This window comes from Alnus glutinosa, chromosome 12, assembly GCF_958979055.1.
Source record: "Alnus glutinosa chromosome 12, dhAlnGlut1.1, whole genome shotgun sequence".
NCBI classification, from domain to species: Eukaryota; Viridiplantae; Streptophyta; class Magnoliopsida; order Fagales; family Betulaceae; genus Alnus; species Alnus glutinosa.
The window spans coordinates 287,250-314,628 of record NC_084897.1 but is presented as its reverse complement, the minus strand read 5'-3'; the positions used below and the strand labels follow the sequence as shown (position 1 = coordinate 314,628).

Below are 27,379 nucleotides of genomic sequence, written 5' to 3'. Positions count from 1 at the left end.
GAGAGAGGCAAAATATCATGTATTATAACAACCTTCGATACAAAAACATCAATTTTGAGATTCATCAAGCACAAAACTCCTGCCCAAATTGCATGTCTGAACATCTGAACCCATACTATTGTCTCATTGATGGATCGATAGCCAATACTAGAACAGTGATATCAAATATCTTTTTGGCTTTTAAAGCATTTCACGAAAGGTGGTGATATGCAAGATCTTCAGTACGTCCTTAGGACTGAAAAAAAAAATAAAAAAATAAAAAAAGACTCCGCCCCAAAGGGGTCTTGAAATCCTTGAGGCATGTAGAGAAGATCTTTATAGTCTCGAAAGAAACTATAAACTCACATGGCGAACAAAATTTGTGAGTTTGTTTCAAGTAGCTAATTCTAACTAACGGCTCTCCCTTCCTCTGCCATGGCTTCATATTACTTGTATCATGTCTGTCAATCTTACATCTCACTGACATGGTGCATCGGGCATTGCATTTGTGTTCAGGCAATTGGTTCCACGATTTATCTCATCACCATCAAGAATTTTCTCCAAAAGCTGATTAATGGCATTTCCTTTAGCCTGTATTTAGTGCGAGATATGCAAAGTATATAATTTTAACAAGGTACCTAGTAAAATAAATAAGATATTTGTCGTGTAACAAGTGATATCCTTACCTTTACTCCAATAGCAATTGCTGTCTTGAGTCTAACAAGTTCACCTAACCTTAAAGAACCTCCCTTCTTGTCTTTGACAAAAATTAGTGGAACCCTCCTTGATGATGCCAAGCTTGGAAGATGCTTTGTCAGCCACCGAGGGTTGCAATCAGAAGCTAACAGTACAGCCTACAAATTCAAAATGAGATGCATTATCTTTGTTGGGCAAAAAAAATGCATAAGTTCGGTGAACTGCAAAGAGAGCTCAATGAAGACAATCAATACATTCGCGTCAAAATTTAGCCACCAATATCAGCTGAAAATGAAGTATATTGTTCACATTTCCTTTACTGAACCGTTTTCTCCTATTATAAACTCCTTTTTTCACACTTTGGGAGCAAAATATGCATTGGCAAGTGAATGTACGACATTTTTTAGAAGAGCATGAAGACTGAATGCCACTACAGAAGAGTTCCCAAACAAATTGCAGAAATTCTCCCATGAAGTTAAAAAGAAGCCATCTTTAGATTGTTAGATAAAAGTAATAGAAAGCAGAAAAATAAAATGCTCCTAACCGTCCAAAATTGAATGATCATGATTAGATTGCTCCGAGCTTTGATGCTTTGTGCTAAGTGCAAGTGTGCCATCAAGGCGCTACTAGTGCCCTACAGCCCACTGCCACTCACGCGCAATTTATAACAATCCTCAATTTATGACGGTTGGATTAGCAGTTAATAAGTATTGCTATTCAACACAATATAGAAAATACTGCAGTCCAGTTAATTTTTTTTTTATAAGTAAGAATAATGTCATTAATAATGCAAGTGCAATCAAGTGCACAAGGAGTATACAAGAAAGGCATCTAAGAAGAAGAAGAAAACAAAACAGGGAAATCATTAAAGTTAATCACTAAAGAACGCAGCCGTCCAAGAGTATAAAGAATGAAAGAAAAAGGAAATGAGCTCCAATGGTTCTTTCTTTGTCCTCGAACTGTCTATAATTGTGTTCCCTCCACAAGAACCACAAAAGGCAACAAGGAATCATCTTCCACGCGACCGCACTTCGAGAGCGACCACTCGTCCACCAGCAAGCGAATAAATCTACCACCCGAAAAGTCATAACCCAAGACAGACTGAAACGACTAAAGATGGCATTTCATAGAGGGCGTGCGACCTTGCAGTGGAGAAGAAGGTGATCCACAAACTCCCCATTCATACTATAGTCTAGTTATTACATGTAGAACAATTTTATCTTATCTTTTGTTCTCTTTTTTGATACCTTATGTATCTTAAATTTCGAATCTTTGTCTCTTGCTATAATAGTAAATCTCAGGATAGTCGAGTTTAGTTTTCGTTTGTGCAAAACGCAACTAAACAACAGAAGATTTCTGGGCTCCATTTTATCTTGAAGAAATATTTGATGTAACCTTTTGCATACCATTTCTAGTGGGGACAAATAATTTCTTAAGGAAAGCGATGTTGTAACGCATCTTAGAAGCATTTCGTTTTTCTACTTCCTATTACTTTTATCTAACAAAAAAAAAAAAAAAGAGATGTTGGGAAGATAACACTTCCTAGTCTTGGAATGAGAGTTTGATATAATATATTAAAAAATTATTTTAACTTAAGCATACAAGTTTGAATTCAATTACATTAACCAATCTTATTGTTATCACTCGATATGGGATTCCATGACATGTGAAACTCCAAAAAGAGGTGACTATTATGAAGTCGAACTGCTCAAGAAGAAGAAGAAGACTAACCTGAAGCTGAACTGAAGGCACTTTAAGATTGGTGCTGATTGAATGGGGCTGAGTAGAGCTTCCCACTTGAGCACACGGTGCCATGCGTTCAAGGACGCGAGTGACATCGTTGACTCCAATTGAGAACCGTTGCTAAAAAGAGAAACACACATGTATCAGGTACAGATTTTCTTCCATGGGAAAAATATCAATGTAAAAGAATGACCGTACACGAAAGAAGAAATCGAAACATAAGAAAGAAAACCTTCAACCATAGCTTTTCAGGTAAGGAGTTTCCATCCAAGAGTCTTGCTGACTCTATCTCCCTGTTCAGACAATGACATTAACAACAATAGCCAGTGAATGAGAATCTAAGTTTGCAGAGTAAACGAGAAGTAACAAGTTGAATAATTCAGCCATAACCAAGACAAATTTGCTACAGCCTAACTGAACAACATGCAACAACAACATTAGGAGGCTGACACAATTGACGACATTTCGAATCAAACATAACCATGAATAAAAGAAATAAAATTATAAAAAGTTAGAATAAAAGAAAAAGGATACATAAATTTTCAATAGTTGGGTGACCGAAAGTACTTATTCATGAGAAGAGTATAATCACGTTAACAAGTAAAATCAAACAAGACCCAGAACAAATCAAATTCCAAAAAGAAAAGAAAAAAAAAATAGAGAAAACCCACGAAGGGATTGAATGTTTACTTGTGAATCAATTTGAGCAGACGAGCAAGACGTTCCCCTTCGTAGAAACTGCATATATCAACCCCCACAAGTGAGAAAATCCAATCCAAAGTCGCAAAAAGAGAAAGAACTGAGTAATATTAAAAAAAGAAAAAGAAAAAGAAAAAAAAGCCCCTGAGGGAAAAGTCACGTACTCTTGCTCTTGAGGGGGAACAGAACTTGCTTTTGAGACATCTACGTGGTTTTTTGAAGCTTTCTTTCTGCTAGGCATGGTTGCCTTGGCTTGGATCTTTGCTTTGCGCACTAAAGAGCATTCTTAGTGAGCTCTCTAAATTTTCTTTAAATTTTAGCTCAAGAATCCACTTTTTTGATTTTATCTATCACTTTTAAAAAGCTTCATACATCAAACTCTCTAAATATTTCTCTATTTTAAACAGATATTACTTTTTATTGATTTTGAGAACAACCACTTTAACAACTTTAACTACCATGAAAAGTTGCTCCAAATGAGTAAAATAAACTTTATCCAGAAAAAAGTATTCACAAATAAATCTAACAACTCAAGAAACCGGCAATATTTTTTTCAATTAAAAAGAAAAAAAAAAAAAAAAAAAAAAAAAAAAGGCCCTTGAGAGTTGAGAGATAAAATTCCCCAACAAATGAATTGGGTATTGCAGATTATACACAAATTTGCAGCTGAAACTTAGCTAAGAATATGTCAATTATATTCAACCGGCAAAACAAACCCCAAATCACGAAAAATTGGGGGACAAACGAGTACTTATCCAGCAATTTGACAATATTACCAACATCAAACACAAATCCCATAATTAGTTAACCCAGCTCAAAACGCTGATTCTCATCACACACACAGAGGCACATAAAACCCTAGATCCATAACGCAGCAAAAGTCCAACTATGCAGAAAACAGAGGACTTGCAGAAAAACGCGCGCACACGAAACAGTAATGTGAACAGTAGAGTGACCACATAAATTTCCCAGAATTTTATTTTCACCTTTCCCAATTTTCCTACCAACCAAACAAAACCAAAATCACAATGATCAAAGACAAATTACATGTATCAAGAGCTGGCATCAAAAGCACCCAACATTTCACAACAAATTGAAAAATCTTGGGGGGGAAAAAAAAAGAAAGAAGCAAACAAAACAAACTCAGATGTTCGGAAAGGGCTAAGGCAGTAATACCCGCTGATATTAGGATGCGCTTTGCTTTAAGAAAGGTGAGCCCCTTGATCGATCGTTTAAGGCAAGGAACTCGGTGATGGCAAGCTATGGGGCTCCTTCTGTAGACTTGCTTGCGCCTCCGGCCGTGCCCGACGAACCCACAAGAGAGAGTGAGAGATTGCTCAACCAACGGAAGTGCAAATCAGCGATAAAACTTATGACCCATTAGAGAGTGAGAGAAAGAACAAATAATGAGAGTGAGAAACAGAAAGTGAAGAAGGCGGAGACAAAAGGAAAATGAGGAAGGCGCGAAGGAGGAAAGTGAAGAAGCGGTAGAAGAGAAGAGAAAAAAAAAAAAAAAAAAAAAAATGACAAAAAAGTGAATGGCGAATAACGTTAATTGTTGTGGAATTTATTTATCGAAGACAATCTTACGATTAATAAAAATAAATGTTTTAAATGAATAAGCTCAAAAAAAAAATTTAAGTACACTTAATATTTTTCATAAAAAAGGGTCATTAAATTGAGAAATGCTACTTAAACTTTTACAAAGAAAGTATTACTAAGAAGATATGGAGTTTATTAATTGGCGTAGCATTTTTTTTTATTAATTATTTTGATAATCTCCAATAAATAAACTCCACATCAGTTAGTAAGGTTCTTTTTGTAAAAGTTTAAATACATGTAGTATCTCTCTATCAAATTTAGAGAGACTTTCTGACGAGAGTTATTTTGCAGAATTTTATTTTTTGAAGATATTGAAGAAGAAATTACATTGAACTAAGGTTGGGCAACCCAAAATAACAAAAAGAAAACACTAATGCTCCGTTTGTTTCGATATAAAATGGTTTTCGTCGTAAAATATTTCGACGAAATCATTTTTCAGAAAAAATAACTTTCTCGAAAATATTTTTCGGTGTTTAGTTCGCACGAAAAAATTACGAAAAGTGAAAATGCAACTGTCATCGAAATCCGGCAACATCCGATCACCATTGTCAGATTCCAACAAGCATGTCTGGCCTGATCCTGTCAAAATGGACGGATTCCGACAAGACTCCTCCGGATCCGATCATATCCGGCAGGATCTCGGCCATTTTGGCCAGATCCGGTCATATCCGGCCAGATCCAAGCCATTTTGGCCAGATTCGCCCTGATCCGACCGTATTCCTGCCGGAATCTGGTCCGCCGGCATCCGGCGACATCCTTAAGGATGTCGCCGGATTTCGGCGCCAGCAGTATTCCTGTAGCCGGATGTTGCCGAATTTCGGTACAGCCTGGATTCCGATGACCGACTATTGCCGGATTATGGCAATCGGATATCAAACATGCGTGCAAGGACGAAGAGTATTATTTCGGAAAACGATTTACGGTTTTTAAAACCGTAAATCGTTTTCTAAAAGCTAAAGAAGCTTTTACGGTCAAACCGAGAATGATTTTCGTTGACTATTATTTTTGCCCTTACCAAACACCGTAAAATACAGAAATCATTTTCCAGAAAATCATTCTACGCCGAAACAAACGGAGCATAAGAATGAAAGTATACAAAAACAATAATTAACGAAACTTTCAAAATAAAGAGCTTGACCTGAATGCTCCGAGTGTTTGAAAAAAACATCCATGGAATTGTTTACCCACGGTATAGGGGTAGGAGCGTCCAAGGTCTAGTTTGAAGCCCATTGGGTTTCATTTTCATTGCACAAATATTTTAGACATTGGGCCCACAGTGAGAGTCGTAAGAATTCCTCTCTCATTTAATTTAATTGTATTCACATTTCACACAAATTGGAGTCCACAAATTGGGGTGGAGAAAAAGTGAAGCGACACTCAAGTCAAGGGTGTGGGTCCCCCTGTTTTGACAGATTTATTGGAAGATATCAAGGAGATTGATTAATGTAGTAGTTCATTGAAAAGTATAAAAACTACGGAGAATGAGGGACGTTCATATTTAATAATGGAAAAATACTAGAATATCTCCCGATATTCTCTTTAAATGACATTTATGCCCTTTTGAACCATTCTAGAAAAACATCAGAAGAACACAAGAAGATGATCTAGCATTCCTCTTAATAATTTATACATCAACAAGTGGTCCTCTCCTCATCAAGGCTTCCTCCCAATCCAGCCAAATATATATATAACTAGAAGTCTAAAGAGTCCTCATAAGGACTTCATTGTCGGTTAGCATTTACCACTCCATTGTTGGGTAGAAAAAGGAAAAATATCATTATTGAGTAATACAAGTTTACTTTGTATTACGAATTATGTTAAAAAAAAAAAAACAGAAAAATGAAATACTCTTAAGACGCGTTACAACATCGTTTTCTTTAAGAAATTATTTATCTCCACTAAAAAAAGTATGCAAAGAGTTACAGCAAATATTTCTCTAAGATACAATGAAACTCGGAATCCTCTGTTTGTTTAATTGTGTTTTGCACAAACGAAGATTAAACACGAACACTTTCTGATTTTTCTATTATAGCAAGAGACAGACAAAGACTTTATAATTTAAAATATAGAAGGTATTAGAAAAAAGCATTGAAGATCAAAGAAATTTTATTATCTTTTGTTAAATAATAGGACAGCAGTTACTTCTGTATTATATTGATAACTGCAAATCCAACCTTCCATAACTGTTTAAGTAACAGTCATAAACTGCTATTTCAATAGATATTTAATTCTGACTATCAGATCAAATAACTATTAATGATTATGTAATAATAACCATTAGATCGTTATTAATTAATCTTAACCGTTAGATCAAATGTGATTTAACCTTATAATTTAATTTAGTATGGTTCAGTAAATCCAACCACTAGATCTACTTAAGAAGCATCCTATGGTTTAGATTAAACCATCAGATCGATTGATCATAACCATTCAAAATTGAAAGGTTCGCTTCGAGCTTTGATGTCAAGTGCTAAGTGCCCCATCAAAGCGCTACTAACACTCTACAACCCACTGTCACACACATGCGCGCGTGCGTATGCGTTCGGTGTTTCGCACCGTATTAGAGTATACATGTACGAGTATTCATCTAAGCATTACTTTAAAATTTTAAATGCTTAAAGTGTGTTGGGCCTAAATGCCAACTACAGTTTCTTTTTTCTTTCTTTCTTTTTTTTTTTTTTCATGTGGGACTATCTTCATTTAGTGCTTTTTAACACCTTCTTTTTAATACATTCCCAAGACACAAAATAAATATATATACATATTAATATTGAAAATGCTTTAACAAATTAGAGTCCAGCTGTTATTTAACTTACATTTGGTGAATAAGATTATGCAAAATTTATCCTCGAATCATGTGTTTGTCTATAGGTCTAAATTTTTCCTAAAAACTTACTCAATCTATCATGTTATTTCCTAACTATATATGTACAAAAGTAAGAGAGCTACTATTTATATAACTCATGTCTAACTCATTCAACTTTCTTTCGAACTAACCGCTAAATTTGTTCATTGACCTTTGAATTTGTTAAAAAAATAAAAATAAATTAAAATTTAACTATTTGATGAACACGATCACATCAGCAATAGAATGATAGACGAGAATGTAATATTTAGTATTACTATATATATATATATATATATATATATAAAAGGTAGTAGCTAGGTAGCTAGATCCGAAAACAAATATTTATGTTTATATATAGTTGGCATATGGAGGGGATTGCCCCTATATAAAGTCAGGTGGCCACCACCTCCTCAATCAAATATTGCATCAATATTGAAGGAAATTAATATTAAAGGTGGTCGTATTACGACAATTAGCTTTAATCAATTTGTTCAATAATTAGCGTAAAACCAACTTGGGAAGAGACAAATGAAATGGCCATACCCACTAGTTACTCACACTCTGTCGCTTCTCCAATAAAAGACAACACGCAAACTAGCTAGAGGCTTAAGCCTTAAACAAAAGCTGTACAAAAAATATTCAAGCACATACACATATACCTCATCTGTCTTAGCTTGCACAAATTGTACATAACCAAAAGCTTTTCCGTGTGTATATATATATATATATAGTTCAATTCTATTATGATCGAGTATTATTAATTTGCTAAAGACAAGCAACTAAGTTGGTGTAGTGAATGGTGATGCTTCCATTCTATTATCAACTATATATTATTAATATACTAAAGACAAGTAATTATATATGTTGGTATGTTTGATGTGTGCATTATGGTCCATGTTGCTCTCATGCTTCTTTAGCAGACATGCCTGGTTGATGTTGCTAGCTCTCATGCTTCTATTATGCTCATTACAAAAAGCAACAATTCAACCTTTGATAATCATATATATGAATGTGTGTGTGTGTGTGTGTTTAGTACTGTATGTATCACTTTCGCATGTACTGGCAGAAGGGGTATCCAATCTTGCAAGTAAAATACTAATCATTTGCTTTTGGAGCATTCGGATGACCACTTAATTATAATATTAATTTTGTCAATTAATGTATTTTCTAAATCATACCCATTTTAAGTCTGATTATTGTACCAAGTCTGTCTGCCAGCCACGCTACCACCCCCACTAGTGCGTTTTCCTCTTTCCTCTTTCTTTTTTTTTTTTTATGTTCATTCAGGTCCTCACAAAAATACTTGCAAATGTCATTCTCAACCTACAACACATTACAGCTATTCAGCATGAAAGAAAACGTTTGACACACTCTTATTTTACTCTCTCATCCATCTCTACTACTACTAAAATTTGCTATTGCTAACCAAAACCGTCGGGGTTGGTTGCAGTTGCCCGATGGTCCCGAGCATATATTCCTGCATTGTGGTTGATCGAAGGTGGCGCCGACCGGGAGATGAGAGGGAGGACAATAATGTTTATTTTGTGTCTTATAATTCTCTTCCCTAGATGAGACAGATGCAATTATGCAAGTCAAAATGTAGAGAAGATTTGGTAAAATCACTAACAAATTGCCGCCTGATTTGTTGCCCTGGAAAGCATATATGCTCATCAAATATGATATTGTTGGAAGTCATATTCTGCTTTACATTGGATACCCGACTTTGGAAACCCTACCTACATACCTTTTCTTTAACAATGCCACATATTACGACGTCACTTCCTTTGTATCTCCCTTTGTCCCATTGTTCCCATCTTTTTAGACATTTTTTCTTAATTTCCTTGATTTGGCTCTTATAGTACCACCCCCTTGATCAATTAATATTTAATACACAAGCAAAAAACCATACATATATATAATGCTTTTTGTGGATGGGGACCCCGTATAGTAAGTTTGCTTTACTTGCTTTATTGAACTGCAATAAGCCTATAAGGTAAGAATATTCGGGTGAACTGTCCAAATACCGGTCCGAACAGGTGGGGCTCGAGTAAATTATCGTATGCATTTAGATTCTTTAAGCTACATGTTACTCTTGTTTAGTACTAGGATGTGGGTTGGCCTTGTCTCTCTTCTTTTTCTTTTTCTTTTTTGACAGACCTTTTCTAAATAATAATCTGTCATCTCTTTCTTTACCAAATGGCATAATAAGAATCATAGTGCTTAAAAGCATTTTACATATCATATAGAGACAAAAAGATGATCTTGTGTTGTTTGGGGAGGAAAACAAAATTTGACTACTACTATAAACTAAACAGAATTAAGATACATTCTTTTCATTTATAAAAATGTGTTTTTTTTTTTTTTTTTTTTCTGGAAAAAATTACTAAAATAATTGTTAAGTTTTGGGTTTGTATCAAATGATTCTTATCATATACAAATTATTTTAAAGTTCTTTGTTGTAAACCTTTTGTATCAAATTGATCATTTCGTTCAACTCCATCTACTTTTTTTTTTATTGTTATTATTTATAAAACCCTTATAAAATTATAATTTTACTCTCAAATTAAAAGTTAAAAAAATACAATAAAAAAACACAAGAAGAAAAAGAGGGGGGGGGGGGGGGGGTGAGGCCACCTCCTCTTTTTAGTTTTTTAATTTAAAAATTTTATTTAAATTTGTAAAAATTAGATAAAGGATTAATTTGATACAAAAAATTTATTAGAAAGAGTTTAAAGATAATTTTTATATTTAAGAATTGATTTGATAGAAATCTAAATTTTAGGGATATTCAGTTTCCACCGTATCTCTCTGTTTGGATTTACAAACAAAAGAAACAACAAAAACAGAGAAAGGGAAACACTTTTTTTTATAAACCACTTTTTCAGGAGAGAGAGAGAGAGTGAACAGAGCAAATGATAAGTGAAGAAGTGAAATTGTTAAATTGTCAGTATATTTGACTTTTGACGGAATTTACGAACTTAAAACTGGGACGATAAATTGTTATAAATTGTTTACAACTCTTGATATAATTGTTGATAACTCCAACAATTTTTTTTTTTTTTTTAATAAAATATAATAAACTATTGTAAACGTACGGTATCTCTTTTGGATTAGCACATGAGATGAGAGAGAGATGTCCCTTGAAAACCTTAAACCTTAATCTACGCAGAGTTCTCCCAAGTCCCACCTTAAAACTCACTCTCTCTCTCTCTCTCACTGAGACACGCTCAAACAAGGAGTCTATTTGTATTGGAAAAAGCCACTGAGAATGCTCTCAAATTAGTTTGGAAACACAGAGAGACAGAGAGACACACTCACGCCACTCCTTTGCTGAAAGTTGATAGCCAAGCCAAGTCCAGCCCAGCCCACCTTCGATTTCATCGAGTTTTGCTTTCTCCAGCCTCATTACCTCTCTGGGTGTTCTGTTCTCCATTATTCATCACTCTGTCAGAGAGAGAGAGAGAAAGAAGAGGGGTATTGAAGGAGGTTGAAGGAACAAGGGGGACCTACTGCTTAATTTTTGGCGGGCAGCAACGGTCACTGTCAATGATTTTGATGCGGGTGGTGGTTGTGGCTCTCTCTATGGCCCATCTAATCAAACTTTCATCTTGATCAACAAAAGCCAACACCTCCTCCTCCTCCTCGAGCTGAATTTCTTTTGTTTGCTTTTGGTCAGAAAGGAGAGGATTCGGTTGTGGCAATAAAACCTTTTTCTTTTGCTGCTTCGGCTGAAGGGGAAACAACAGATCTCAGTCATATGAGGATAGCTTTTATTGTGAGTAGTTGGATCATTGCTTACTCTGTTAGTTGCTTTGTTTCCTTGTTCTAACTCTGTTTTTCTACTTTCTCTGCTGAGGGTACTAACTATATCCCTGTTTATCTCTAATAAAACACCCAGTGTTATGATCCAAAGAAAGATTTTTTTTTTTTTTTTTCTATAGAAATCATGAAAGGGCCGCTTGAATCCATCTTGTTTCAGCCACAAATTAAGTACCAACTTTAATTTAAAAATTGTTAGGATCTGATGGAGTCTAAGTCCCCTTTAACAGTTTATTTCCACTTCACATTGTAGTTCACTTGCCTTGCTCTTTCTTTCCTTTCTTTTGCCCTTTTGGGGATAGTTAAAGTCACAGAACAAAGGAAGCTACTTAAACAGTCACACCCAGATCTCACAGGTAATCTTCTGTTTAATAACAATCAATGTTGAACTTTTCCTTTCAGCTTGTGGGTGTGCTTCTGGTACTTGCCGTGTTTAGTGATGCTCCATGGGCTGCCACAGGCAGCGCACATTGCAAACCGACAAACTCTGGGGAAATTCGACCTCACAGTGTCTCGATTACCGAATTTGGCGCCGTTGGAGATGGGGTCACTCTCAACACAAAAGCGTTTCAAAATGCCATATTCTATCTCAATTCATTTGCTGACAAGGGTGGGGCCAAACTTTTTGTCCCAGCAGGCCGGTGGTTGACAGGAAGCTTCGATCTCATAAGTCATCTTACTCTGTGGTTAGATAAGGGTGCAGTAATTCTTGGTTCAACAGTAAGCCTTCACCTGCACCCCTTAGCATAAAAGCATGCAAATGTGAATGTTAAATTGGAAAGAAAAAAAAATGCAAGCGAGTGGCTTTTGCTTTAAATGACTTATTTTCTATTAATCTGAGGTAGGAAAATTACTATGTGGGATAGTATGGAGTTACTCACGATGGTTAGATTACAAATATTCACTCCAGAGAAGTTTGTTTTAACTGACTCATAAGCAAAATCGACGTTTCGTGGATAGACTTGCTAGTTTAGTAATGCAATTGCTAATCTGTGATCATCAATGCTCTGTCGTTAGTCTATGTAGAGAATATATCTTGACCTCCATCCACTAGGCCAGTGCTGGCTATCTTGTAAAACAACAGGTGTAAGCTCACAGTACTGAATAGGTTTTGCTACATTGTTTCAGAACTCCAATGATTGGCCGGTCATTGATCCTCTACCATCATATGGCCAAGGTAGGGAGTTGCCAGGTGGAAGGCATCGAAGCCTCATTTATGGACGCAATTTGACTGACGTTATCATAACAGGTTGGTGATACAAGTGAAGAATCGTTTTACATATGCATTTTGTTTGTTTTCTTTATGCCTTTAATCTCTTCATGTAGGTGATAATGGAACTATTGATGGTCAAGGTGACATCTGGTGGAATTGGTTTAGGACTGGAAACCTGAACAATACACGGCCCCATTTGGTTGAGTTGATGAACTCAACCGGGGTTGTCATCTCAAACCTAACCTTCTTGAATTCACCATTTTGGACCATTCATCCTGTATATTGCAGGTTTGTCCTCTTCAGAAGGAGTCAATTGCATGTTGCTTCCTTGTTTATTGGATTCAACTGTTTTTATTGCCATTTTAGAACTGTGCAAAAGTGAAGCTTTTATGAAATAGGGGGAGAGTTGAGACTTGTTTTCTGGATGAACAGCCATGTTACTGTCCAGAATGTCACAATCCTTGCTCCTCATGATTCACCAAACACAGATGGGATAGATCCAGGTGAGTTCTACCCTCTAGAACAGAAAATCTTCCTTTCTATTTGAATGGTAAATGGCAGATGTTCACTTTGGAATTGCATATTCCAAACATGTAGTCTTATCTAATAAACCTACCTTTTCTTTAAACCCTGAAAACGGTGATGTTCCAGTTCTTGACATTGAATTTTAATGAAGCAAAGAGTAGGCAACTTTCTTTCTACATGACTCCATGAGGTTACAGGAGTCCTCTGTTTAACATTTGTATTATGTACCAAAATTTAGTTAGAAGATATCAGTTTGCCTAGGGCGGACTATTCAAAGGTGATAATCCTCTAGCAATTAGATGCCGATAGTTTCCTGCATGTCATTTTTGTTAATTTCCATTCCAGAATTGCTAAATGTCATATTTATATTAACTTGAATACATTACTTCAATTGCTGAAACCTAGCATCAACTTCTAAAGTCTCTATTCAAGTTCAGTAACTTGCTGTGAATAATGGATAGTGTTCTCACCCATACTTCAATTGTGTTCAGACTCCTCTCATACTGTTTGCATTGAAGACTGTTACATTAGCACTGGAGATGACCTGATTGCCATCAAAAGTGGGTGGGATGAGTATGGCATTGCATATGCTTGTCCAAGTACAAACATTATCATCCGCAGGGTAATTGGAGAGACTCGAAGTGCAGGGATCGCAATTGGCAGTGAGATGTCTGGAGGTGTATCAGAGGTTCATGCAGAAAACCTTCGATTCTTCAATTCAAGCATGGGTATCGTAATAAAGACATCTGCTGGAAGGGGTGGTTATGTAAGAGATATCTACATATCAAATGTGACTTTGGTCAATGTAGATATAGCTATAAGATTCATCGGTCACTACGGGGAGCACCCGGATGAGTTTTATGACCCAAAGGCTCTCCCTACAATAGAAAGGATAACTGTCGAAAATGTTGTAGGAGAGAATATTAAATATGCAGGCCTCCTTGAGGGTATAGAAGGGGACAAGTTTCTCAATATTTGTCTATCCAACATTACCCTTAATGTAACTTCAGAATCTCCATGGAACTGTTCTTATATTCAAGGGTATTCTGACTTAGTTTACCCAAAAACTTGTGAGTCACTCGGGGAGATACTCTCTCCTAGGAATTACTCAGATTGTTACCAGCTATCAAATCACTTGCGTAGTTCAAGTAATCAGAAGACAGGTGCTTGGTTTCTGTCTTGGTAAATAAAGGGGAGTATAGCATTTCCTTGGTTGTAGAACCGCCTTCTGTGAATGTCCAATATATGTTGAAAATTTGATTCTTGCCATTTCATAAACACAACTACTGCCTTGCTGAGGAAATGACCGCCTGAGATAGGAAGATGAGTGGAGTTGCTGATCTGCGGCTGTTTGCTTTTGAGATGAGTACAGAGAGATCATTGTTTCTTGTAGCTTTGTGTGCAGTAACAAATAAGTGAGTGATTTATCATATAATTGGAAATAGAATGAATTTGTTTTTAATACTTTTTTCTTTCGATTTTTCTTGTCATGTATGGTCTTCAGATAATCTCTCAAACTTCGAGAAAAAAGAAAGAAAGTGCAAAGACTATCTCTATGTAGATAATTTTCTCTCACTATTATTATTGTCAATATGCTGTTTTATGGATTGAATTAATGGGGAAATTGCAGCACATAGGAGAATTGGCTGGTCTCTATAGGTAATTTTCTGAAGTGCCACCCCTTGATTGAGAAGGGAAGGCATTTTTCATTACTGAATGCGAAGTGGATGCAAAAACATCGGTTTACCATAGATAGGGTTATATTTAAGAGAGCCATTTACACAATCCCTTCAAAAAAAAGGCCAAGAAACAAAAAAGAAAAAAGAAAATGCCATTGGGACAATGGAGCATATTGGACCTACCTGAGGAATGAGTATGGAAGCTTGAAAATGAATCCAAGGATGTTTAAATTTGAGTGGGTATAGTTTAAAGAGTGGGTATTTCTCAGCCTCAAAGAATCCATATATAATTTGTAACAGTAACTGTTAAATTACAAATGTGAGGTAATGTATAAAAATTTGAATTTCACCTGTTATCATCTCCATCAATAATACACACAACCAATAAATAATTCCTTCTCAAAGGCTGAGAATCCAAAGTCTTTAAACATGACGCCTATCTTGGGGATGCCTCACTTCCATCCTTCTTGATGACAGAACATAAAACCTGCCTTGAAATGTAGTTTTCAAGTTCCCTGGACACCTCTGTTAACTTCAAGTCGAAATTGCTTCTGTACTTGTGCTTTGGTGATGCCACAATGCCAGAGAACATGGTTGGAGATCCAGAAAATCGCCTTCTTGGGCTTGAAAAACTTCCCGGTGAGGCCGGATGCCTTCCTTTTAAAATGAGAGGTGTTGAGCCTGTTGCTGCATTGGACAAATTCTCGTCTGTGTTCATCAGTGGTCCGGATTTAGTCTCCAGAGGTAGTGGCTTTAATGAATCATGTTCCACCATTGGCTTCTGTTTCATGAGCCTTTCTCTGGCCTTCTCAGCTGCTATTAGAGCTTTTTCTCTGCTCAACTTTACCAGCTTCCATGGGTCAATGCTTACGCGGAAGCCTTGTTTGTTGGAAGATATAGATGGCTCGGGATCTCTATCAATCCTTATGGACAACCTTGGCGGGTTCTGTAGATCAACATGAAGAAGTATCCATGATGGGCTTATGGCTTCAGAAGATGCAAAATAAAGGTAGGGTGTCTTAACGCTAAAGCTTACCTGATTTCCCCTGCATCCTTTGCATACAAACCGTGACACAAATGATGGTTTTTCAGGTGAATCAAAATCAGTGCTTTCATCAGACGAGAAATCAGAATCGTCAAAAGGATCTACTTCCATAGATTGGTTCTCCTCTTTCATTGCCAAGATGTAGTCGTAAGTTCTCATTCCCTGCAGAAATATATACTAGTGAGACTGTAGAAGGAAGTCAAAAAGCAAAAGTTTTTAGGGAGAAAGAGATTAGTGCAGAATAATATAAGCAAATAGATTTAAAGCACAGGGAAGGCAAAGACTAAAACCATAAAATTGACTGGTCACATTGTGTGTGTGCAAATGCAATTTGCTTCTCTTCAAGGGAGTGTTTTACTTTCAGCTCCGGTTTGGACTCGAAGATTATTAACAGAAGTTTTTTCTTATCTAGGAAAGGAAGTGACACTTAGGCACTACTAAAGACTACTAGGCAAGAAGTCTAACTCCTCTTACATATCTATACACTACATTTTTATCTCATTTTTATTTCACTTAACAATATGGCACTGTCAATTAGTCTTTACAATTTTTTTTTTTTAAAAAAAAATGACTGATTGGCAGTACCACATCAACAAAATAGAATGAAAGTGTGATGTGTATCATTTCTCATGAATACAAGTGTGCATATCCCAACCCTAGGCCTAGGTTAACCCTTAGGCAAGCCCATGTTGACGGGCTTAGAATGTGCAGGCTCACTAGTTGAGGGGTGTGTTAACTTAATTAAATTGATTGAAGCCCACTAATTTAGGATTATTATATTTAATGAGAATTTATTCATTTTAAATAAACCCTAGAGCTAAAATCTCAAGCCGCCCCTTATAAAGTGCTTATGTTTCATTAATTAATTAAAATCAAATACTATTATGGTAAGATAATTAACATATATATCTTTTTCTTAAAAGAACCATATCTTGAACCTGACAATTAGCGTAAATTCATGGAATGAATAAAAAAAAATAGTTCTTAACCACAATTTCCACCTTTCTGTACTAGACCTCACCAAAAACAAATGATTTTCTAGATGATCTTTGCAAGGCAACCATGACAATTACCTTCTGAATGAGAACCACATGAAAGAAGAAAAGTTGTCCTAGTGCTGCTGAACCATAAGCTGTCATCAGGAACAGAAGTACCTGTGACATTTCAAATTTCAATAAAGGTAAAATAATGAGCAAGTGAATTTGCATTCGAACTATGGCAATGAAACATTAATGAAGAAGTTGACTTTATATTACCGATATTGTGGCAAGAACCTCTCTAGGGAACTGAAAACAGAGCTTCCTCACCAGCTCCTTCTCAATTCCCTTTTTATCTGCAAAGCACCTGATGAATATAGCAAGGGCAGTTCCTCCTTCTATGATTAGCTGTAGCAGAAAACAACACGGTTGGCATAGGAAACAACTAAATAGCAGACCTATTTAATGTTCTTTTTAGGAGCTCTCAACTCACAAGGAACTGAAAAAGACAAAGTAACTGACCATCAACAAGACGAAGATCATTAGAAGAATGAAGGTTGTGTAATTCCTTTTCCCAACACAGTTGTTTAGCCACTGAAAAAATAAAAAATAAAATATAAAGGAAAGGAGAAACAAAATCAACAACCAATTGTTTGCATCAATTAGGTAGATTCCCTTGTAATTGTAAATCTTACCCAAAAGGCAACAACACTCAAAGAAGGGAAAAATTTTAAAAAAATCAACAAGGATATACATTCCGAACAGTTTTACCCTGCAATGGTGATCAAATCCTTCAACACACCGGTTGCAGGTCCTACAATGCTTGCTGTGCTTTTTTACCTGCAAAATGAGGGTCCAATAACGGAATGCTTTGGATGACTCTAAAGTATTCATATATCATTCTTAGAATCTGACACTCACAACTAAATCAATCGAGTCTTTTTTAGCAATGAATGTACTTCTTACAAAGAATATTGTGTCGAATAGCTCTGCCTATGACAGGAAATTATCATTAACAACTCTGAGCTTACCTCAAAATCGCATAGTGAGCAAAATGAGATGTCATCCTCTTTCAGATGGGGTGCTATAGCATCATCCTTCATAACAAGGGGAAATGGAAGCAAGGGCTCCATTTGGGCACTGGTCTTCCATGGATCCAAATACTTCCTCCTTATAAAAGTCCTAAGGATCTTCCTTTCTACCCTCCTTAAAAACCTCACAACTATCTGACCCATTATAAACCCATATTTCAGCTTCACCAATCCACGCTTAGATTTGGCTCTTTTCTTCTTCCTAAAGCTGGTTTTGTCAGTTGGGTCGATGGCCGTACACCTTATAAACAGAAACATAACAGAGAGGGCCTGAAGAAAAAGTTTGAGAAAAAAACAAATAAGAACTCAATTTCAATGCGAAAAAGCACCCAGAAATTCTTTGGCGGACTTCAAGTCTTACCGCAAAGGAAAATAGCGTGGTGACCGTGATCTCGGCTGTCCTGTTTCCTAGGAAAAGACCCAGGAAAACGTAGAAGGCTACAACCAGAAAACTGTAAACTGCCATTCCCACTATCTGCAGTAATTAGCTTAAAGGTAAAAACATAAATTTCAATTTGAGAGCTTGGAAATCATCATACACAAAAATACTCACCCAGAAGTTGAAAGTGTTAGAAAGAAATTTGACCTGTAGAGAGTGGAGAGGGCGTTGCCAGCCATGGCGTCTCATCATCATCATCATACGGTGGTGTCTTCGTTTGTGGGCACTTTGTGTGGTTTTGCTGTGCTTCTGCTTCTTCTTCTTCTTCTTCTTCTTCTTTCTTTCTTGTCGTTTTCTACCCAACGGTCGACTAATTCTCTGTTGGGGGTGGCTTTTGAAATTCGAACGGCGCTTTTGATGTTTAGATGCAGATCTAGTTGATCCGACGGCTGTGATGACTGTGGGACCCGTGATGGGATACCGCTAGCGCTGAGCCGCCACGCCACTTTATCTAAACGAGAGACATATGGGCCTTTGCTCGTAACCGATGGCCCATTTATAATAGTTGGATCTTACACGTATCTCATAAACCTTGTTGGACTTGAACGAATCACAAGATGCCCCTAGAGGGCATAGATCCTGGAGCCTAGAGAGCTTATTTTCCAACCCTTTTCTGGAATATATATTTAGTTTAACATCATTTACGCTCCACGGTAGCAAAAACAAATTAATTAATTATCAGTAACCTCTTATTGTTAAAATCATATTTAATTATATATGTGGTGAACCAATTTACCAAGAGCCCATTTAGCCCTTGGACTAAGCTAAGCCTGCCTGAAGAGAAGGCCCGATACTGATTAAGTGGATCTCTTCTACCGACAGCCCTTATACCCATGGGTCACATTGGGTTGCCTTGAAAATGGGCCCGAATGCCCCTGATCTTTCCCGAATCCCGAGTCAACTCAGGGCCCAGTATCTCCTCAAAGGTTCGCAGCATGTGCGTAGCAGAGAATCCTTGCCCTTGTCACATCACCGTAACGACCTATTACTATGGGACAAATCTATCTAACAATTGTTGGCTACTACCCACGCCCATGCCCCACGTCCATTCATATTCGAAGGGATCTCTGTACTGCCAGAATGTTCCCCAACCAAGGGATGCCACGGGTCCAAAATGTTGTGCAAGGGACTATCTTCACCTCTATAAAGGTAGCCATTGTAGCTGGTATGCTCTAAGCTCCTTTTTCATCGTCTCCGTGCCTTACCTTCCCTCCCTATTAAGAATTTTTTATTGACTTGGGTATTGAAGGTGTTCCCCGTAAGCACACCCGACAAACATTTTTTTGCTTACTTTTTGTCCATTTTGCAAGTACTCAGTGTGCGGTCAACTGTATTAACTATGTGTTTAAATATTCTCTTTCTTTAAGTATGTCAAGTGTTTATCAACTTATGTGATATTCAATAACTTGAATCAGGAAGAAGATTTTATGAGATTTGAAATTCTTAAAAGTTTTAACCGAATGTGTTGCTTATTAAAAAGATGTACGTTGTTGGCACAGTTTCTAGTACAGTGTGAACGACACATTTTTTTGATGTTCTTCATGGTTCCCAAGAATATTGGGGTATACACCTATTTATAGGTAAAGAGGTGGAGTCAAACCTGAAATAGGTTTTCCACTCCCATTTAAACTAGGAATGCTTGAAGTTTGATTTGGTCTGAGAGTGCTATCCCCATTCAACTAGGAGTTGGACCGTTGACCAGATTCTTCAATGAGTCCTTATTGGACATGAATTGGGACTACTACCTCAATTTGACTTGTAGTAGGGTTATTCCCAACAGTTATTCCCAATTCCCTTATCTGAGACATGCTCGGATAATGAGAATTTTATGTCTCGAAAAATCAGAGTCTTAGCTTGTTTTGAGGCTTGAATAATCTTTAGCTTCTACCCTTCGAATGTCTCGGGTCTGAAGTTGCTGAGGGTAGTGCTCCTTAGTGAACTTTGTAATCTTCTCTCGATAATGAATGAAATAGCTTTTTCCTGTAATATTTTCTGAAATTGTGTGATGCCTTTCTAATTTCTACAATCAAACTTGTTAACGCGCAACATAATATATGTACCCTCCATAGCCTAGGTTAAACCAAAAAATCAAGGGTTTTCTTATTGCCTTGTTTTCTTTGCAGGGTTATCTTCTCGTCTTCGAGGTAGCTCCATTGTACCTGTGAATCTGTTACCTGAAAACTGAGGGATAAATCCGAACCCCATGCTTTTCTTGTTTTTCTTAGGGTTTTCTCCCTATCTCCGGAGATGACCCCATGCCTCTTGAAAACGTGCAAACCTATAAACCCGAAACCTAAAAATCAGGGGTTACCTGATGCAACGACCCGCTTTTTACAAAAAGGTGTAAGTAAAAATTTTAATTTTGCAAGTGATGTTACGACGTCATTAGAGTTATAAAATAGCAGCGGAATATACATTTTAATTAAAGACTTGAGAATTATAACACAAAACATTAAGCTGACTGAAATTCCTTTGAACATTTATTAAAAGTCATTTACACTCATTACAACGAAATATGTGTCACAAACGGCATGAAAGCATATATGAAAAGTCTACTAAATATAAGTAAATCTCTAAACATGTTATATACAAAATAGTACAAACATTGAAAATTACAAAGCATTAAAGCCTAACTACATTAGCTTTAGAATTCTTAAGCTAGTAGATTATCCCATCCATTATCTTCTGAACCTACAATAATCATCTATGAGATGGTGGTTATTACCACAACCCCATATTTACATAAGTGAGCTAATTGCCATTCAACAATATAATGTATTATGTTTTATTTAAGGAAAGAGATAACATAATGATGAGATGACCATTTTATATGCATAGTGTTAAACAGTTTAATATGGTCATTTCACTCCACTCATTCTAAGCCGTTACTCAATTAGCGATTTACCTCGGAGACGTTCCTCTTACATTACATTTTATTAACATATTTTCGTGCTAGCAGAGTACGTTCTGTAATGCCCAGAAAATTAGAGAGTAAAAATACACATAGGTTAATGATCTTTAAATGCTAAAACACCTATAATTGTGTAAGTGCATGTGTACATGTTTAAGATTAAATATGGTTGAGTAATTTGTTACATAATTAATCATATATGAATTTTTTAACCAAATCAATTTATAAACACACATGCTGATTTGGTACAGGAAACAATTTCTGTGTAATATGGTGTTTCGTGTGAGTGAGAGCTGTCAATCTTAATTTATTAAATCTGTAACCCAGCATGGTTTAAGCATTTCAGAGGATCATAACTAAAGGAAATAAACTTAGTTACATTAAATTAGTTACGATTAAATGGTAGTTAAAAAGAATGGAATCTAGTTTGTTATAGATAAAAACCCTTTAAGTCAAGTCTCGAGTCTTTATCCGAATCCTCCACCTGCAGTTAATCCAGCCATTAGATTGAGTTTTGTTGACTTAATCTTAACCTTCCAAGTGTTCTATATAAAGAGCTTAATGATCAACCAAAAATTGCACCAAAGAAAACTGAATTCCAGCAAGAAATCCCTTTGTTTATTCTCGGTAGATTGCAGGAACTTGGTTGCTGTAATTTCTGTGTTCTTCCTGTTTTTCCAGCACTTGTAAAACCAGAAATGGGATCTTGAATCATCACTTAATTCCCAACCATACAGCAGAAATAGAAATCAGAAACTTCCCCTGTTTTTGATTCAAAAACCAGCAAACACAATTCACTTCCAAGTAGTTTATCTTGGACAGCAACTCTTCCTCCCTTCTTTGAATTGTTTTGTCCAAAAGTTGGTGAGTAATTCCTTCCATTAATTTCCAGAAATCAGTATCTATTCAGCCTTATTCATGATTCTGCACTCCCCTTCTTCCTCGAGATATTATTACTGAATGCCTGAACGTATATATGTATATAAGTGACGTTCTCTTTTTCTCTTCTTGTTGAAAGCAGAGAAGTCTTCCTTTGAGGGCAGAGTCTGATCATCAACAGAAAATTAGTGAGTATATAATAACTTGAGAACACTTATATATATGTATATTAATGGATAAAAGCAGCTAGGAAGAGATTAAAGTGAAAATAAAAATATTGCTGCCTTTTAATATTTGCTGTCATGAAAATATGTTGCTGTCAAGAAGAAATTCTGCTGTGAATTGGGTGATTGCTGTGGGTGTAAATGATGTGCATGTGTCTAAAAAGATAGTTTGCATGTGATAAAAATATATATATAAGTGCAAGTGACCTGAGTGTGTGTTAACGTGTTAAGGTGTGAAGAAAGCATTTTGTGCTTATGTGTTGTGCTGTCAAATATGTGTGAGTTTAATTTAGTTTGTGAAACAAAGTGAAAGTGTAATTCGGTAGTCAACGTGTGTGTGTTTTAGTTTAACAAGTGGTTTTTGTTGGAAAAGAAAACAAAGGCATGTGTCTTTGTTAAAAATGCTAGCCTATTATGGGTCCCACGTGGGCTTGTTTTAATGTATATATTAGTAAATTCTAAAAATGGTTATATTGAGTTAACTTATAAAAGGAAAATACTTCCAAAACATTATTATACTATATAAGAATTATTAAGGAGTTTCTTGGACTAAATTAAGATTTATATAACAACTATAACATTTGTAAGGTTTAATCGAATAATAACAAATTAAAAAAATATTCATATAGTACTTTTTACTGATTTATTATTTGCATGGATATAATTATGCAGTTTTACGGATAATCTTTGGAGCGAGAACAGTAAGTATCTCTATACTTACTGAGGACGAAGCTGGTGGATTTTTCCATAATATTGTGTTTACTGCATTATTTAATTTGTTTGTGCATGTGAATTTGCATGTTTTATATTTTAATTAAACTGTTTAATAACAAAGCTGGTATGTAACCGTAGGTTTACAGGCAAGTGGAACCTTAGGTTCCTGTAAAGATAATAATGGAATGCTGTAACCGTAGGTTTACAGGCCAGCTGGGACCTTAGGTTCCTAGCCCAAGATTAATTAAGCTTTAAGTGAGGAGACCGTAGGTTCTCGGGACCGTAAGTTCCCACAACTCGCTAAGACGGACCGTAGGTTCCATCACGAGAGGAGTGCAAAAGATGATAATTAGGACATTGCATATAAAACTGTCATATTATTCCTTTATAATTGTGAATATATTCAATCTATGTCTATGATTCGCGACCATGGACCATATATTGCATATACATGTGATTATGAAGCCATATGTGCATTGTATTGCATTTATTAAATAATTCAGCAAATCATTATATTATTGGAAACAGCGGACTCACTTAGGTATTTTATATTACTGTTTTTCCTCTTTATATTATATATTATTACAGGATATGAGGAGGAGGAGTATCAGGATTACTCAGATTCTTAGGTGGATCCTGTTGTCAGTACTTGAGGCTAGCTTGCCTCCATTTTGTGGACTGCTGTGTTCCAGTCCTTTAGTATATTATCTTGAGAACGATATTTATATTTCTGTTGGTGTGTATTAGCTATACTCTAGTTATTTTGGCTTGTAAATTATATGTGTCTTGTGTGGCACAAATACTATCTTATGTGTAATTATTCAGTTACACTTTATATATCTATTTTGAGGTATTTCAGTTAGAAGCTCTGATGTGTTATTTATTTCCAAGTCTGTTGGATAAAAAGAAAAATATATTCCGCTGTCAAATCTCAACTCTGATGATGTTTTAGTAATGTCACGTGAAAATCGAAAAATTTTCACTTACGCCTTTTTATAAAAGGCGGGGCGTTACAGTTCCACGTCACTCTCCTAGTACTTTGAGAGCTGTTCCAATCAATATGATTATTAATGTTTTCGGTTCAGGCAACATTCTCATCCTGAACCTTTGGGAGACGTTACTCCCCATATTAATTGGTTTATTATTCACAGTATGCAATAATCATTCACACGCATCCAATTAAAATAAAACATAAACATAACACTATTGAAATCAGTACTACCCTCAGTAAGTATTTTATACTTACAACACTTTTATGTAGTCTTAGTTCATCATCTGCAATAAATACATATATATGTGTATAGAAGGTCAATATCATCATTACTTTTAGAAACTCATGCCTAAACATGAACCTTAATCACACACACATGTATTGCCATAAATCAACTATCACACAGTATTATTACTATAATTTAGTTAACTTAATAATTTAAAGACAACAATCAACTATAAATCAGTAATTAAATTCAACAAAATATACCCAATCGATCAAACCATAAAAATCATGTTTTATTACCTTTGAAATCAATCTCAATTACTTACAACAATTTCATATTTCACTATATAATAATTCAACAACAATATCCATATATACATTTTCCCATAAATCAGCATCTCGACATTCTAGAATAATATCCAGTTCTAGAACATTACAAGCAACCGGGTGAAACATTATATATTAATTATCAACAACCAAAATTGGGGAATAACTTCTGGTTCCAAAATATACAAAGAAACATACCAACAATTGAGTAAACCGCATACACTCGGCCAAAGTAGGGGTATAACATCACAAACTTCAAGATCACTTCACTACAATACCCACACACACACCAAAACACACACATAGTCATATTTGGTCAAGACACTGTCTAAAATGTCACACAGCCGATAAAAAATCCCTAAACATAATCTCATGGTAGTAACTAAAATTAAGGAGATAATTAAGTTTAGACTATATGGATTTAACAACCATCAAAATATTAGGCTTGGTAATTTTTGACACGACCTGCGAACTCGGCATGGACACGACACGAAAAAATCGGGTTTGGGTTTAGCATTATCAGGTTTGGGTCATAATTAGGTCAACCCGATTATGACCCGCACGGTTACTTAAAAAAGAAAAAAGAAAAAGAAAGAAATAATGTGAAACGGTGAAATCGTGAATTACTGAATTAGTGAGACAATGAGTGACTGAGATTGTGAGAACAGAAGTTGAGATTTGAGACATTGAGAACCCTAGCCGCAGTAGACCCGCACGGCCGCACCGCACACCCTTCAATCTTCATCACTCTTGAGCTCTTCAGTGCCCTCTACTTCTCCTCTCCCTTCAATCTTCATCACTTCTGGCTAATTAATCAGTGGAATCACCACTTCACGGTCTTCACCAAATCCGGAATCACCGTTTACCGAATCACCACTTCACTGTTCACCCAGCCCGGAAAGAAGTAATACCCACTTCAATCTCGTCTCTCTGCCCTCTGCTTCTTCTCTCCCCCTGGTATACCTTGATGCTCACTCAAACAAAAACATGTATATACATATGAGTTTTGATTGATTTTTTGAATTATTTGATATGGCCCATGTGGGTTTTTTTTTTTAGTTTGTTTGTAGATAAGTTGCTATAGCAGGAGGAAGGAGGATCATTGTGAAATTCTCATGTGACTGAGATGATGTTTTGGTTTTCTTGATATGTAAAGGTTTGGGTGGTATATTTACTATATTATAATTTGATTGAAGGTTATGGGATTCTTATGGTTTTTTTTTTTTTTTTTTTTTTTTGTGTCATTTATGAGAGTTGTTGTTACCTAACCAGATTGTTTAGTCTCTTGATTGCAAAAGATGGGTTTTTTTTTCTTTCTTTTTTTTCTTTTCTTTTCTTTAGTTTTATGGGTTGCACTGTTGCAGCCTTTCATTGATTTTAATGTGTTTTCTCTCGGTAGAGGCAGATTAAGTGTTGTTCCTTCACCATTTCTATGACCTACCTCATCAAATTTACCAGTATCAGGATAGCTTCCATCCTGTATCAAACAAGACTAAAATGAATAACTGAAAACAGAACATCTATTGTACATCCTTATTGCCATCTACAAGCATTTTTTTTTTTTAAAAATTCAAAATTAATATATAAGTAACAAATAGTCAAATACTATGGTGACATTGAGCAAAACCAAGTTGGCATTTTCTTCTGAATATTTCTAAGATGGCAAAATAAATGAATTATTATATTTAGAAAATGATTGGACATAAATGATATGAAATTTTTCTCATATATATCCATGTCAACTAGACATCTTTTTCTTTTCTTTTAAAAAAATAATCAACTTATTTGAATATATTATTAAATGATTTTTTTTTCACCTGCAGCATACAATGTATACATGCTACTTGTGTATTCAAAACTCATCTATTTTAGGATTCTTAGTTAAATGTTTCATCTTCATTTATTTATAAATTTTAAGAATAAAACATTATGGTTGCTTACATGATGTAGTTAGGCTCTCATTATCGGTACATCTTCTATTGTCTAAATCACTCGGATTCCAACAAAGCTTACCATATATTTTGAGCAGCTCATCTATTGTGTGACTTGTGTCCAATCATGAATCAGGATCAAGGGCAGGTAAGATTATTAACCTTTTAAGTTCCAAGTTGTCTTTGTGAATTGTGAGCTAGATTTTATGTACTATCTAATTTTGGATTGATGAACTAATTTACTAATAATGATGTGTGTAGATGAATAGCGAAGTACTTGGTGATGATATAGTTAGAGACTTTGAGGATGATGTGGTTGAATTGACTATAATAGAAGAAGATGAATTTGTTTGTGTGGAGAAAGATAAAAAAGGCCACAAGCTTAGGAGGACTTCAGCCTTTTGGAAACATTTTGATGCCATTCGTGGTAAGTAGGGTGAGAAGTTAAAGGCAAAATGCAAGTTGTGTGGTACTATATACTTGGCTCCAAGTACATATGGAACTAGAAATTTGAAGCGTCACATAGACACTTGTTTGAGGAGAAACACTCGTGATGTTGGGGAGATGCTATTATCTAGAAGTTAGGGATCTATGTTTGTAAGTAACTCTAAATTTTGTCCCAAAAAATTTAGAGAATTGTTCGTTGCTTCAGTCATTAAGCATGACTTGCCTTTTCGATATGTTGAGTATGAGGGAATAAGAGAGATGATAAAATACTTGCATCTTGATGCACCGCTTGTCTCTAGGAATACTCTTAAGGTTGATTTGAAAAATTTGCAATTAAGGGATAAACAAAAGGTTAAATTTATGTTGAATGATTGT

General features: G+C 35.7%; 3 protein-coding genes across 6 annotated transcripts; 1 reads left to right on the top strand and 2 right to left on the bottom strand.

Moving 5' to 3' along the window:
• Positions 1–2: 2 nt before the first annotated feature.
• Positions 3–4,624, bottom strand: LOC133852444 (uncharacterized). 3 transcript variants are annotated; one of them, XM_062289205.1, is made up of 7 exons: positions 4,294–4,624; positions 3,282–3,390; positions 3,109–3,156; positions 2,651–2,711; positions 2,407–2,538; positions 666–833; positions 3–546 (listed from the first exon to the last, which is right to left on the bottom strand). In XM_062289205.1, exons 2-7 carry the CDS (start codon positions 3,356–3,358, stop codon positions 457–459), a joined length of 576 nt encoding a protein of 191 aa, XP_062145189.1. In that variant the 5' UTR covers positions 3,359–3,390; positions 4,294–4,624; the 3' UTR covers positions 3–456. The 3 variants fall into 3 exon arrangements, with proteins under 3 accessions (XP_062145189.1, XP_062145188.1, XP_062145187.1); XM_062289204.1 differs by having other exon boundaries at positions 3–570; positions 3,282–3,470; positions 4,294–4,618; XM_062289203.1 differs by having other exon boundaries at positions 3–570; positions 4,294–4,617.
• A 6,082-nt stretch (positions 4,625–10,706) lies between these two features.
• On the top strand, positions 10,707–14,586 carry LOC133851827 (probable polygalacturonase). Its single transcript, XM_062288420.1, has 6 exons — positions 10,707–11,342; positions 11,789–12,106; positions 12,515–12,635; positions 12,713–12,887; positions 13,032–13,102; positions 13,616–14,586. The coding sequence occupies exons 1-6, from the start codon at positions 11,325–11,327 to the stop codon at positions 14,308–14,310; spliced, it is 1,398 nt and encodes a 465-aa protein (XP_062144404.1). The 5' UTR covers positions 10,707–11,324; the 3' UTR covers positions 14,311–14,586.
• Positions 14,587–15,065: 479 nt separating this feature from the next.
• Positions 15,066–18,696, bottom strand: LOC133851943 (protein S-acyltransferase 18). 2 transcript variants are annotated; one of them, XM_062288578.1, is made up of 9 exons: positions 18,470–18,696; positions 18,278–18,391; positions 17,857–18,186; positions 17,597–17,665; positions 17,348–17,419; positions 17,105–17,233; positions 16,922–17,002; positions 15,840–16,010; positions 15,066–15,749 (listed from the first exon to the last, which is right to left on the bottom strand). In XM_062288578.1, exons 1-9 carry the CDS (start codon positions 18,554–18,556, stop codon positions 15,240–15,242), a joined length of 1,563 nt encoding a protein of 520 aa, XP_062144562.1. In that variant the 5' UTR covers positions 18,557–18,696; the 3' UTR covers positions 15,066–15,239. The 2 variants fall into 2 exon arrangements, with proteins under 2 accessions (XP_062144562.1, XP_062144563.1); XM_062288579.1 differs by having other exon boundaries at positions 18,503–18,694.
• Between the last annotated feature and the right edge of the window lie 8,683 nt (positions 18,697–27,379).